This window comes from Ascidiella aspersa, chromosome 7, assembly GCF_963924565.1.
Source record: "Ascidiella aspersa chromosome 7, kaAscAspe10.2, whole genome shotgun sequence".
Classification (NCBI taxonomy): Eukaryota; Metazoa; Chordata; class Ascidiacea; order Phlebobranchia; family Ascidiidae; genus Ascidiella; species Ascidiella aspersa.
The window spans coordinates 12,122,484-12,138,030 of NC_139453.1; the positions used below are offsets into that span (position 1 = coordinate 12,122,484).

General features: G+C 36.6%; 1 protein-coding gene across 1 annotated transcript; it reads right to left on the reverse strand.

Moving 5' to 3' along the window:
* Positions 1 to 1,375: 1,375 nt before the first annotated feature.
* LOC146137833 (solute carrier family 35 member E3-like) lies at positions 1,376 to 11,777 on the reverse strand. The gene is made up of 6 exons (XM_083393719.1): positions 11,632 to 11,777; positions 11,300 to 11,555; positions 7,822 to 8,019; positions 7,634 to 7,744; positions 2,869 to 3,024; positions 1,376 to 2,042 (listed from the first exon to the last, which is right to left on the reverse strand). The coding sequence occupies exons 1-6, from the start codon at positions 11,661 to 11,663 to the stop codon at positions 1,752 to 1,754; spliced, it is 1,044 nt and encodes a 347-aa protein (XP_083249845.1). The 5' UTR covers positions 11,664 to 11,777; the 3' UTR covers positions 1,376 to 1,751.
* Positions 11,778 to 15,547: the final 3,770 nt, after the last annotated feature.

Here is a 15,547-nt window from a genome sequence, read left to right on the forward strand (position 1 = left end):
AAAACTTGATTTTATTGATTGATTGATGCACAAAGAAATCAATGTATGACAGGGGTAGGAAACCTACGGCCCGCTGACCGGATCGTCTCGCCAATGTAATTTATACGGCCCGCGGCTTCTTTGGACAAACTAGACACGAGTCCATTACAAATACTTTTGACTATTTTAACTAGGTAAGTGCGTAAAATTTTTCGCGCTTCGCGCCAATCATATTTGTACGTGCGCTTCGTTTACGTTTTGAGGCTGTCTTTTGAACTATATCAGCGCTTTTTTACCGTTAAACAGTGGAAGGCTGACAAATGGGTTGCGGACAAACGAAAACCGTATTCAAAAATACTGGGCATATATTTTTAGTTTGTTGTTTTATTTTTGGCAATGTAATTAAAACTTGCACGAAATTTAAAACAAATGCCAGTATAGAAAAAAAAATGCTGAATTTGGAACTTTGAAACAGGTCTAAAATTAGACAGGGTTTTTATGTCATGGGCCAGCCAGACATTCGTCTACCATTGCTGGTCATTAGATTGGCTAAGAGCATTAGAGCAGGGGTGGATCCAGAGGGGGCACCTGGCCATGCCCCAAAAAAATATTATTTTTGACAAATTTCAATGCAAACACACTTTTTTCGCGCTTTGCGCGAACTTCTATCTGTTTTATTGTATTTTAGTCCATTTGAAGTAAATCCGTTAATATCAAAAGTGTTATTTATATCATAGCATATTGCGCCGCATTACTAATAAAATCCAATTCTTAAATAAATGCTTGTGTTTATAACAATATGCGATTATTTTATGTGCTTAAGCTCATTACGATTGAATTAAATTTTTGCCAAATCTAAGCCTAATAAACGCATTGGCGCGATTAATCTGCATTTAGGTTTCATATTTTTTCCATGAGTTCGTTAGACAACAAAACGTCTTTTTAAGATTAATTATGTTATGACGTCACGATTTGACAACTTTTTGAGTCATCCCTAAAAAAATTTAACTTGCGGCCGTGAGAAAAATAAGACTGTCAATGCGGCCGTCAAGAGCTAAATGGTTGGACACCCCTGCCCTATATACTCTTCATTACGAATTGTGCGTGATATAATTATCATTTAGCGTCGATCAACATAGGATTTTTTTATCTATTTTTTAAATCCTCCTACCATTGTAATAGTCATTTTTATGTTTAGTATAATTAGTTTTGAACCGCCCTCCAACCTCAAAAAAAAACAAAAAAACATTACATATTTGAACTATATACTTCCAGTTTTTCATACCTAATTCACGCACAGTTTACACAAATATTTCTTGCCGATGGATAGACACAATCACAATATTCATTCCTACCTTTATTTTTTAAACAGCGCACATAAAACGGGTGATGCCCATACTTTGCGCATTTGTCTTTATTTTAAAGCAGCCCAAATTTATCAACAACACAATGCGTGATGCGAGTTCAGAATTTTTGTTGGCAGTGGAATATACAAAAATTGCAACTAGAAACTAAATGAACGAGAAACGCCTTTTAAGGCTACAATTCCACAGACGAAATACAAAAAAAATCAGTAACAAACCAAGCAAAATTGACTGGAACTTTAGCAGGCCGCGATTCCCTTGCATGTGAAAACACACAGTGTTTGTTCATTTCATAAAAAAGCAAATTGGTTAAATCCGGCTGTAATTCAGCCAAGCAACCGAAAGAATATAAACCGAAATGGCAAAACAGTTAAGTCGGCGTTTTGCTGATTGAGCAAGTTAGCACGGCTATTTAGTTTCGACTGAAACGTTGGCGCCCTCATCAACCTTTGGTTCGCGTTTTAGCTTTTCAGAAACCTTCAGGTAGGAGTAGTAGAAGGTTCCGTTCAGGGCGATCAAAGTGCCCAAAGCTTGCATGGTGGTCATTACTTCCGAGAAAAGAACGTAGCCGCCCCAAATAACAAGGCACATTTTGAGCTTGCAAAATACGGCGTACGTGATCACCGAAGTGCGTCGGATTATGTAGAATACAGACGTGTTGACGAAAAAGGCGAGAAGTCCAGAAAACACAAACAGGCCCTTCGAGAGTAAAACCACATAAAGTAAAAACGGTTTTAATGAAGTGTCAGTAACTTATTAAAACAGTGGCTATATATATTACATCTAACAAGTTACAATTAGGGCGGGAAATAAGCAAAACGGTAAGAAGTCTTATTTCCAGAAGCAGACTATATACCCGAATGCTAATTAAATGCCACCATTGTTCAGTAATCCGCTATCGTAAAGGATTACAAATATATTTTAGGTAAAAAAAATTTTTGGAGCACTGTTCGAATTGGTCTGTATACAGTTGTAGACAGTTGTCGGTAAACTGTGGAGCGTGTTATCATGTAGTTTAGTGTTCATCATTGTGGGCCGCGTGATAGCCGAACAATCATTGCATTTAATTTTAAAAGTTGGTGTGTCATAGAATTTTTAAATGGGCTCAGCTTAGAAAGACCCACGTGCCAATGTGGTCCTGAGAGCCTGTCGACTATATTTTTGGTCAACTTTAACAATATTGTAATTCAAAATTTTTTCGCGCTTGGCGCGTATATTCTTTGTTTTATTATGTTTTACACTATGTAGCAGTGTTTTGGGCATTACGGCGCCGTGTAATATTTCACCTTAAAATAAAATATCCTGAATCCGCCACGGTTTTCGTAGTGGTTTAACGTAGTGGGCCTTAAATAGCTCTGAAAATAGTGCTTTGGGCCATGACAAAAAAAGTTTGCCGACCAGTGCTGTAATAATAATAATTTAATTATTATTGGGTGACGGCGCTGTATTACCATGTAAACTTTAGCCCACTGTTTTTGTGAAGTTATAACTTGGTAATCTATTTGTTCTTATATAATAGGCTTACCATGTCAGTAGAACGAATCCGCGAGCTCAAATCGACAACCATTTGGAACTCAAAGCAACATACTGCGAGAGCAAGCAATAAAGACGAAACCGAAGATTGAAAGAATAGAAGTTGCATCGGAGATAGCTCCAATTTTTCCTGCTTTGAACCAACCCACTAGGAAAAAAATAAACATTATTGAAATATGTCAATACGCTATATTTGTTTTTTTTAAGTTTATATGTTTCTGTAAAAGCATAGTTGGCTTAGTTTGTCCGCCGAAAAAACTAACATGAGAGAGGAAAAACGCTGAACGCGACCCTAAAAAAGAAAGGGTTATCCTAAACAAATAGTTGACGAAAGTTTTGCGGCGACAATCATTTTAGTATGTGTGGCGTTCTTAAACAAGTGTAGCGCGCTATATGTGAGTATTATTTAATTAATTTCAAACACACCACATGACATTACCTTTTGGTTATGTGTTAACTTCGGATTAAACATTGCTTTAACAAAACAGTGAGCTTCACTGTCATTTTGGATAATTATATGCAAAAATATATCAATTTCAGAAACAAACTAAAACCTTGATTTTTTAACAAAAGATAATGTTGCAATAAACAGTGAGCTGAAAAGTCGTACATTCGCAAGTTTTTACCGAAGAAAAACAAACTTCAAACGGCGAAGCAAGCCTTTTTATAAGAAAGGCCTTTGGTTCTAAGTTTTATTCTTCTGATTTCTGAGGCTTGATGCTAATGCCATGCTGGTCGGTCAATTGAAAGTAAAACGCGCGCCTTCAGCATATTTTCAAGTTATTAGACAATAAGGATTTAGGCAAAAGTATAACGGTTTCTTACAATGTGTTTCACCGTGCAAATTGTAGGCGTAGTTACAATATATTGCGTTTCTTAGTGGTTTTAACAAAAAGCAATTTTCATTTTAAAACGGGTTAGGATTTTTTAATTTGTAGTAATAATTCGCAGCTTTTAGCTCGAGACAGTTAAACGTTGGTTAAACACCTCGTGTTATAGCCCATGATTATGAAAAATAAATATGGCAATCGGAATGTAACTAAAAAGTAATGTTGCGGATAGCGCACATCTTCGTCGTCAGAGGCATAAATAATGCGAACACATTTTTTTCAAATGGAATAAAAAATTACTCATGCCTAAACGTCTGCACTACGTGTCACTAAATAGAAATTTGAAACCCGTTTTGTTTGACGCTGAAAATCGGTTAACCTAATGCATAGTCGGTAAACTGTGGGCCGCGGACCAAATGTGAGCCTTTTAGCCAATTTTAGTGGGCCCGAGTTATTTGTTTGTTTGGGCACAACAGATGTTTTTTATTATCAATTGCATAGTGACGTAACTTGGTGACGTCATTTTATAAATTTACATGGTCTGGTTCATTTTTTGTGGTATTATAGTAGGTCTCCAATAGCTCTGAAAGGGTATTTTGGGCCGCGACAAAAATAGTTTACCGGTTAGTGACCTAATGCTTCCCACATTCATAGTAACACCTTACAGCCTGGATGAAAGCGTTATTAATGGAATGGCGTGTTTAATTACATTGAACTTATCTGGCATTGCCTAAAAGATTCTAATACTTTGTCTCCGTCAATACCGATTTTGCATTTGGTTGAAACAGTATAAAATGAAAAGTTACATAACCTAAAAAGCAATTTTGCGTTTTGTGTCTGCAATAGGTCACTTAAGGAAAGGCTCGAATGCGATGTGACAACTTAATCACTAATTCGCGTGTTTCCAGCCTTGTGTAAGCCTGATAAGGCCGCATGGTGAAAAAAATATTTGGGATTTAACATCAAACCAAATTGTCATGTTGTGTGTTTTGATTGAACAACTAAAAACACAACCTTGCATAAGCACGTCTAACATATTTCACGTAACGGAAACCCGCGTCATATATCGATCGCAAATCACTAACAAACGTAAAACCGTAAGTCGTAGTTGTTCAAATTGCGCAAAATTCAAGCAGATGCGTATTCCCGGTACCATGCTGCGTCCAACAAAAAAAATTTGGCCCGGAAAGTCAATTTGCTTAGTGTTCAATACGCTACCATGAACGCGATATTTTCTAAGTCAGTGTCAATATTACGTATAGTTAAACATACTGTAGGAAATCATTTGGCTTTAGCCTGAATAACCATTTTATTCTCGGTTAGGGTTGTTCTACGTTGTCTGTGTAAGTTTCGTGATGTCTTATGAAAGAATGTTAAGGAACAGCGGACTCAGACTATATACGTGGTTAAACAAACTGCTAGCAGCCATTAAACACAAGAGTCTTAACTTTGGCACATGTATAAATTCTAATCATAATTTACGAAGTCTACCAAAATTGTGTCTGATTAAACACAATGACACAATCCATTATGCTGTGGAATCTTCATCACTGTTGCACATTACGTTGTAACGGATGTGCATTTTGTTTTAATGGAACGACCAAACACACAGCCTTGGCTAAGCACGTCTCACATATAAAGAAAACGGAAAACCCGTCACATATCTCGATCGGAAATCAATAACAAAATAAAGCGTATAGTAACAATTGTTCAAATTGCCCGAAATTCAAGCAAAAACGCAATCCCGGTAGATACCATACTGCGCCCAACGAAAGAAAATTCCGCTTTGATTAGTTTTACGTTTGTTAGTGATTCCTGGAAAGTGTGGCGCGCTAAAGCCGTTTATTTGGTGTAATTTGATTACATGGTAAACTGCAACATCATTGAAAAAAATACACGCGTCTCCAGGAAAAGATATACAGAGATAAGAACACGTATTACTGATTAAGAAGAGGCCATGACTCTGATACAAAGGATATCGGGCACGCATGTTCCATGTTAGCTGCATGTTTAGTCCATGCCTTCCAGAGAACAAACAACATCAATTTTTGTTTATATAGGAATTTTTACATGGTACACTGTTTTCACATAACAGTGAGCTTACAACTTTTAACTTCGAAAAATCTAAACTTTTTGGCTTGACAAAAATATAATTAAATAGCCTTGTATACAAATAATAGCTGAGACACATCTTATGTCATATTATGAAAAAATAGGGGGGAATCTGGTATTTGTATGATAAATCGTAAATATGTGATATAAATAGTTTTTAGGACCAGCTCCCTTTTCCTCTAGTTTTAATGCCATTTCGCTTGGCCTAATAGACAGGGTTACCATCGGCTCAGACCAAAAAAAAGCAAATGTCAGTCCTAACGTCAAGCTTTTTTTAAGTTTCAAGTCAACTTGATTACTGAAGGCAAACTACCACACTTATGTAGGTTACAATGTACTTTTTAGAAAAACCAATAACAATCCATTGTTATTATGTTGTAACAATATGGGTCAAATAACTTGGTAAATATAAATAAATGAAGTCTCAAGCTCCCCCGTCTAAGCCAGGGGTCGGCAACCTTTTTCTAGTCGCGGGCTAAACCAAACTCAGAAAGATCTCTGCGGGCCGCACAAAATGTTGACTTAGAATTCTGTTATTGAAATGTTAGAATAACTTTGAATTAGGCGGGCCTTTGATCTTTTTTGCACTTAAAACGTGTTTAATAACATTTAAGTGGCAGTAAAGTGTTTCGCAAAGCGTGTAAAAAAGCGTTCGTTTGGTTTAAAATTCGAATCCACACGTCGTCATCCATACTACTAATAAAAAGTGTAATAAAACTACTTCGAGGGAACGCGATAACCTTAATAATAAGCGAGCGCGATTTTTGTTAGCTATAATGGGATTTATTTTAAATTTCGTGCAAGTTTTTATTACATTGCCAAAAATTAAAATTAAAAAACAAATTGAAAATATATGCCCAATATTTTTGAATAGGTTGCCAACCCCTGGTCTAAGCAAAGATTTGTGAAAATAAAAAACAACTGTACCCAAAAATAAGCACAAATCTTAGCAATAAGCACGGCATGGCAACCCTGCTAATAGAGGACTGTTTTCAAAGTGGGGGTCGACCAATAGGAAAATATCGCAAAGTGGTCCAATTAGGAAGTATTGAGGAATCCTTTTTTAGAATCCATTTTCAAAATATTTTTTACTACATGTTAACAAGTTATGAACTACCGTTCTAATTTTTTTAATTACGTAAATGTATTTAAGTTACATAAGTTTTTTTAATTACGTAAATGCAAAAAATGTCAACTGGTTTTGAGCTGCTAATTTGCACACGTTTCTCTCAAAAACAGTTTATTTATGTACCCGTTTTAAAGTACGAAAAGTAGACATGTGCACCCGCACGTTGTACTTTGCATAACCATTTTTTTTTGTTAATGTCACAAAAAATTTTACGTTTCGGCGCAACTGTTGGATTACTATTTTCCTTGGTAATTGACTTGTTTAAGGTTTATTTATTCGTCAGGCAAACTTAGGGCTGAGACCCAAAAATATAATTTGAGCCAAACATACTTGTCTTGAGAAAGCTGACAAAATCTTGTAGATTCTGTTAGCTAAGTCTTATAGATTTCGCAAATTATCGAGGCTATAAGAGCGGTAATTACTCAAAACAGAGCTTCGAGATTGGTGCGATGTGCGAGTGAATAAGGGACGGTGATAGTGAAAAATATTAACCATATTAAGTCTTAGTCGAAACGGCGCTATAACCTATGGCCTAGAATGGTGTAACAAAATAATTTTGAACTTTTGACTAATTTAGTATTGGTAATCTGGTTAAAAAATGAATTTTTTATCGGAATATTCAACTATCCATTTTCCACAATAATAACAAAAGCTGTTGTTACATCATATACTTAATTCAGCATTACCGTATAGTAGAGGGACGCTGCTACAACTCCGCCAAAGCCAAACACGCCGCCCAACAAATTGATTTTCACGTCGGTGAAGTAGTTAATGAATATACCCAAAGTGATAACAGTCTGCAACATAAATACATACTTAGCATGGTGAGCGGAGTATTAAAGGTGTTTAATTTTCACTACCAGGGTATACTTACCAAGGTGATGTACATGCGCCTTGTAAGCACTTTTCCGAAAAACCTCACTTGCACAAAGAAAGTCAAAGGGTCGGAAAGACATTTGATGAGCTGATACGTTCCGACTGTATTAAACTTCAGCGAGAAGTTGGTAAAAACTATGAAGGAGCAAAAAGCGATACAAAGCGGCAAAATCTCCCACATGGAAACCCGTTTGACCTGAAAATAAATAAGCTTGTGAAGATTTAAGACATATAAAAAGTCTAGTATTGGAAAAAATGTTTCTTTTTACGTTGTAGGTAAAGGTTGCATTGGATTAGACGTTGCCTGAGTCGGGACATCGCGATTACGACTCCAGCCATACGACCGAGATAAGAACAACACCAACGTCAGAATAAAACAAAATTCGGAATAAGGCCTAAATAGGACTAATACCTGAGAGTATTAGTACCGTCTAAATCGGAATAATTCCTAAATCCGTTTTATAGATTTTTCTGCTTTGGGTATTGTTACTTTTTGGGTCTTATTGTGTGTATGCACCATTTGCGCGATTACATTGAAGTGTTATTAATTATCCCAAACCAAATTTATTATTTGAAGCACTCCGTGGTAATTTAGCACATCACCATTTAGGTAGGCGGTCAGCGTTTTTACAATATATCAATAAAAGCAATTATAGTTCTATTATTTTATTCTTTTGTTAATTTATATTTTATTTAGTATTTGTTGAAATTGTATACAATTATTTTTTTCATCTTGCATCTCATATTATCCGGTTTATTTCCTTTATATGTGGTAATGAAGGCAGCGTAAGATAGACGCTAATTGTTTTTATTAATTAATACCTAAAGGCACTTTAAAAAAATAAGTTAGGATTTACTTAGATTTACGGTTAGTTACAATACTAGGTGTCAACATATTGAAGATGGTTTACTTTTTGTTACTGTGGGGTCTGCTTACAGGGAAAACGTTGGCAACCTTAAATTATGGGATAATACTAATAATACTGGGATAATACTAGGGTAAATGCATAATAAAAACGAGGAGACAACTGGTGCAGTCAAAAATGGTGCAAGTTACGTTACTTTTTATAAAAAGAAGCTATCATTTTTTGTTGCATTCTTTTATAAAAACAACTTCACTTTAAAGGGAATCTACAGTAGCAAACCATTCAATGAAAGATAGACGCACATACGTGTTCAACAACTGTGATCACTTCCACAAGGCGATCTCTCGAAGCGCGAAAAAATGCCTTTATTGCGTTAAATAGGCAAAATTTTAATTTAGAATTGGAGACGCAACGCATTGAATGAAAAAATACACATTTCTAGATATAATGTCGTATATCAATATTATTTGGGCATATTTTTTGCGTTTATCTTGTTTAAAAAGTGTTACTAAAAATACAATGGCCTTAAGGCCTAGGCAAACAAACCGACAATAATCCATGCCTTAACCAAAGGAAATCGAAACCAAATCATAAGTGCAACATGCGTAAGAGCTGCATATAACTGGGTGAAGAGCCGCATGTTGGCCACCCCTATTTTAGGGTTTGTACTGTTTCTCGACTCTCTCCCCTCTGACCCTCTGAAATTCAGTTGGTAGAGCGGCGGCCCCGGTATGGCCGGAGCACATTTGATACATTTGAAATATAATGTGTTTCCACTGACCTAGCCAATCATTATAAAACTCAGGGTTTCTCAAACTTTTTTGGACCACGGTTGTGAATAACTGCGGCAATTTTCTTTGAAAGGGTTCACATACTGTACAACAGGGGTCGGCAACCTTTTTCTAGTCGCGTGCTAAAACCAAACTCAGAAAGGTCTCTGCGGGCCGCACAAAATGTTATCTAAGAATTATGTTATTAAAATGTTAGAACAACTGTAAATCATGCGGGCCTTGGATATTTTTTGCACTTAAAAACGTATTTATTTACTTTTAAAGAGGCAGTAAAGTATTGGCGCAAAGCGGGACAAAAAGTGTTTGTTTGGTTTAAAATTCAAATCCACATGTCGTTATTCATATTGAAAAGTGTAAAAAACACATTGAGAAAACGCGATAACCTACTTGGTTAATCCAGTTCGGTGTTTGTTAACCTATTTAACTCCGGGCGCACCTGGCGTGGGAAGCGAGCGCGATTTTTTTGAGGTTATACCGGCATTTCTTTCAAATTTCTTGTAACTTTTTGTTACATTTCAAAAATAAAAATTAAAAATGTATGTCCAATATTTTTTAATACCGTACGCTTTCCGTTTGTACACGACGCACTTTGGCACTTGGCAGTCAGTCTTCCACGGCGCAAGAAGCGCTAATCTAGTTCAAATGACAACATCATAACGTTGTAGAGCAGGGGTTCTCAACCTTTTTATGGTCGTGGCCCACTTTTGTTTTGAAAATTGTTTGTGGCTCACTTTCTAAGGTTCTGCTTAAATTGGTTACATAACTGAAATGTGTTAGAAATCAAGAACTATACCGTACTTAAAAATATCAAAAAAGAAGAATATTTGATAATAACCTACACTAGTGTTTCTTAACCTTTTTTACTTGGGCGCACCTAGAGACATTTGGCGGTGTACACGAGCGAAGCGATCGCGAAATTTTTTTAGGTGTACCGTGTTTCTCTGAAATTGCTTGCAAATTTTCCTAGCGATCCTAGCGATCCTTGCGATCCTAGCGATCCTTGCGATCCTAGCGATCCTTGCGATCCTAGCGATCCTTGCGATCCTAGCGATCCTTGCGATCCTAGCGATCCTAGCGATCCTAGCGATCCTTGCGATCCTAGCGATCCTTGCGCCTAGCGATCCTTGCGATCCTTGCGATCCTTGCGATCCTTGCGATCCTTGCGATCCTTGCGATCCTTGCGATCCTTGCGATCCTTGCGATCCTGTTTATTTTAGATGTACCGCCGCAAGATGTTTATGAAGTTATAATTTTGGTTAGCGCATTGATAGTAATGTGGAGTTGAATAAATCTTTAGGAATTATTCCATATATATTTGGCACAATTATGCTTTTTTAATAAATTAACGCGACATGACAGTATAATTTTTAGCAAAACGATTGGGCTAAGCTATATATTTTAAGAATGTTGCAGTAAGAAATATGGCCGGAGGTCGTGAGTTCGAACCTTACTACAGGCTAGTTATTTTCTAGCATGCCTTGCTTGTATCATTGATTGACGGATTCGATTAGCCTGCGGTGGATTCCGGTGTACTGCACTAAAAAACTGACGAATTCAAATCAAGACAAAATTTGGCCTGCGTCGTGTGAGAGGCAAACTTATAAGAGTGTTCAACATGCGTTTATGGCAGAGGTACTGAGTAGGTGATATTATTTGAAATCATTGCCACAATTTAGAGCTATATAATCATTTCAAAAAAGGTTCTATCACGGACAACCTTGTCCTACGAAAAAGTTTCAATTTAATTGTTAATTGCATTATAAGAATAAATTGACAATCGTCGGGTTTTAAATATTCATAAATGTAAAATCATACAAACCTGGTAGACTTTGAAAAGTCTCAGTAGCAGCAAGCCACAGAACGTGACAAAAAACTGAAAGCTTGCAAGAAAAATAGGTGGGACGTTTCCAGTTGAATAAAGTGACTTGTTGCATAGCACAATGGCGATGCTACCAACGAAATTAACGATCATCATCAAAATCGTAAAAAAGTCACCAAGGTGATCTACGAGCCTTGTAACTTTAACTTCGCTTTTGTGTATTGTGATCTCATCCTTAGAAACCGTGACCTCAGACCTGTATAGTTAAACGATTAAAAAAATACACATTTCGATTTGAGCGTTTTTCAAAAGAGCAATGCAAACCTACTTACCTCTCATTTTGTACTTCTGCGTCTGGACTCATTTTCACCGCAGTTCACCAGATGTTAAACTTTCAGTAACATAGTTTGTCCTTAACGCAAATCAAGTTTAACGTAAACCTGTATAAAACCATGTAATACGAATACAAATTAGTAAAATAAACACGTAAAACTGTAAGTGTCTGCCATAGTATACCTTCCAACTACGTGGAAAGTTTGCAGGAAATGTACTGTCAGTATCGTTGGACGCAATGAAGCAGTTAGCCCGCACCTATATACGCTTCGTCGCTTCAGTTCATGTGTCACCTATTGTAAAGCGGAACCCCGCAACAACTAAGTATCAAATGGCGAGGTAAGGATGCATTTGAACAAAAATGCGTTTGTTTCTACGTTTCTTTAAATCTTGTAACTCCCGGAAAATTGTACATGTCTTATGACCGATGTTATAATCTTACCAAATAAAAAATTTATTTTTATTTTAAACAAGTATATTGACACTAATGAAAAACAGGCATTGCTTCAAAAGCCAGCGTATAGTTCTTAATACTGGTGCCGCAAGATGTTTATGAACTTACAATTTATCCTTTTTTAACAAATTAACGCGACATGACAGTATAACTTTTAGCAAAACGATAATAGTGATGCCGCAATTTAATCTTTACTGTCGAGATGCTATGAGCTAAGCTATATAATATATTCAAAGAGTGGTGCAGAAAAAAATATCACCATTTTTTTTTCTGCGCTACAATTCATTTCTTGAAATATGACATAACGGCACACAAAGTGTTTCATTATAACAAGAGTATGATTTAAATATCGTCCGGATACGTTCCATAACCTACTCACAACTGCACGGTAATCCGTTTTATAGACATTTAAGTTGCATGTGCCGCGATTGCACTAAAACCACGTGTTTGTAATATTTCGGGCTGCGTAAGACATTCACTCCAGTGTAGGCGTTATCACATTTCTCATGATGTTAAAGTAACAAATATGGTCAAAGCGCAAACAAGCAATAACAATATTGAGGATGAGCAAACTTTTCGTATGACAATGACAAAAAAACCTTTAACCAGAATTACACTTAAACCGATTCACAGATTACTTGTTAGACGAAATCTGGTTAAGCCTGTATTTAGCAACCTCTTTAGTCCCTGTACGCCTTAACTAGCGATTCCAAACTAACCTTTCTAAGAATATTATCTCGCGCCACTTTTAGAAAAAAATCATACTGAATCGAAACACAAGAGCGGATTCTGGATTTTGTTAAAAGGGAGTTCGACATTTTAGTACATATTGTTACAAACAAGTCAAAACAAAAAATATTTGAAAACGCACAAACTATACCTAGTCGAACTTTTGCCACAATTGCACAAAGCGCTTAAACATTACGTGTTTTTGATTTCGGTATTTGGAGGAGATGTATTCTCCCTACCACCACTGTTCAGATACGCAAAACTTCCCAATCTTTTTTCCTTCATTTGCTATTCAGAACCAATTATCTCCCTAGAAATTATTTTAAGATCGCTTTTACATGTATAAACTGTTGCTACCAGGACAGTAAAATTAATCAAAAACAGCTCCTCTGGTAATTGTAATTCTTAACCAAAGTCTCGGCAACCTATGCAAGCCGCCTTTATCATGATGAATGACACCGAAAGCTTGTAGTACAATATGTGGAAAACACACTGAGGAAAACAATAAAAAAAGTACGTAAGAAGGCAATTAGCGATAAGGTATAGCCTCTAGTCCAGTGGTTCCCAACCTGGGTACCACGGACCCCTTGGGTCCGTGAGAAAGCATTTTGGGGGCACATGTGTCTTCAAATCGCCCCTTTCAGGGTGGTAGAGTTAATTTCACCATAAAACAGGCGATTTGAAAAAGTCCATAAAACCTAGATATTTAACCTAAAACTTGCATAAGTTTTACAAGCTGCATTTTTTAGGCTTTAGTACAAACTACGGAAAATGACTACGGAAAATGCAATTTTTTGGGGCCCAAATTCAGGCCAGAAAGTGTAATTATATCGATGTACGTGATTTGCAATTTGGTTGTCATATATTAATTGTATTTCTTGGTGATGCCCAAAAACATAAATTTGAAATGCTTCTAACTAAGCCGTTAAGTTTAAATCAAGACAAAGTTTCAAACATGTCTAAACTAATCTTATTGCTTCACAAGTTCAGTTCCTTTAAAACAATAAACTTTTTTGGCGCTCAAATGACCAAAAAATTGAAATGCTTCTAACTAAACCGTTATGTTTCAATGTCTGTTTTATGTAAGGTTGTTAAAACATATACAGTTGTTGAGAATTATTGCGAGTATGACATGTATTTGCTTTCATGACACTTGCTTTTAGTAAAACCAACCAAAAATGAATGATAATGACACACTCAGGGCCGCATTAAAGGTACGGCTGTTCACTTGAGAAGAGCCTAATTACCATAACTTCCATAAGCCTAGAGCCCTAGACCCCATTTAAAAAAAACACTCTTAACTTAGTGGTTCTCAACGGCCGGTCCGCGTCAACTTTCCTGCCGGTCCGCCCAATATGTTACAATTTTATATCTCAATTGCAAAACGCAAGATGTTAAAAGCTTGACTTATCAGTATATCGTAAGTCACAATGCTGCAAGTGTTCTGCCCAACTGTTTAAAAGTAGGCTACAACTCGTTTCTGTCTGAAACTTTAACACCAGTTTTATGTGAAAAACTTAATAGAACCACGTATAACACGTATGATATCAAAAAGACAGCAGCAAATCGCTCATTGAATTGAAGTTTCAATTATTTGCTTTAAAGTTGCATATTTTTGTCGTAATTACATTTTGGGTGAATTTTGATTTTAAAAAGATCACCGGTCCGCAAAACGTGTTTTAAAATTTTACCGGACCGTAAGCTAAAAAGGTTGATAACCACTGATCTAACTAACCTGGCAACTAATACACAAATACGATTGTAAATTTCAATGATAATGCAACAATGTGCCACGTCGCCAAACCTAGTTCGCAGAATTTGCTTAATAATAGTGACAATCGACGCCAGTCATGCAGCGACTGTATTGAATTCCAACTATTGGATAAAATAAAACTAACTGAGGGCCGAATTTTTCTAGGGCTTAAGGCTTATTAGCCTTATGATTAATCCGGCCCTGGACACACTATACAACATGCCTCCCTTCACGATGAATCGTCTAAAACTCTAAATAACAGTTCCCGCTGAGGAGATAGATTAATAAAACGTCGGCGAACTATAGCTTAAACTGAAAATAAATGGTCATCTTACTTATTTGTTTTCTTTTTGTACAGTTTCAGCTGAATAATTTACTAATTATACCGAGTTTAAAAAGGGCGATTTTGAAGCCACGTTTCCTACAATACAAATATCACCAGATTTGCTGATAAGCATCGTTAATTTAGTACAACATTTTGTGATTGACACGTCACAGAGCCTGTTCTGACACCACAATCTGATAGTTTTCACGCACAATTGAAATCACGTGACATTTAGACGTGAATGTGTCAACGAGGTTTTGCATTTTTCTAGCATCAAATAGACGAATTTAAAGAGCCGTAAGCTCCTAATAATCGCCGTTTTTAGCGTCTAGAATACACGAAACGTAATTTTTTTCGGGCTCCGCCGTACCCGCTAAGGGTGTTCATAAGACGCACGTCGCACGTGTCTGCTTATTTTTTAGGACTTCTTATTCATTACAGTCAGACGGAAAATAGGGGAATTCCCGAAGTTGAAATTTCGGGACACTCCTCTTTGAAATGGTTACGCTACGCGCCTGCCCATTTCCCCACTACCAGCCACTTCGCAAAAAATGCTGCCTTCGCCGCACCCTATTCTGCTGTAGCCTAAACAGCAGTAACCTTGTACTGCTGTTTACTGATAAAATGTCGTCAGCTGGTGTATCCTGGTGCAGC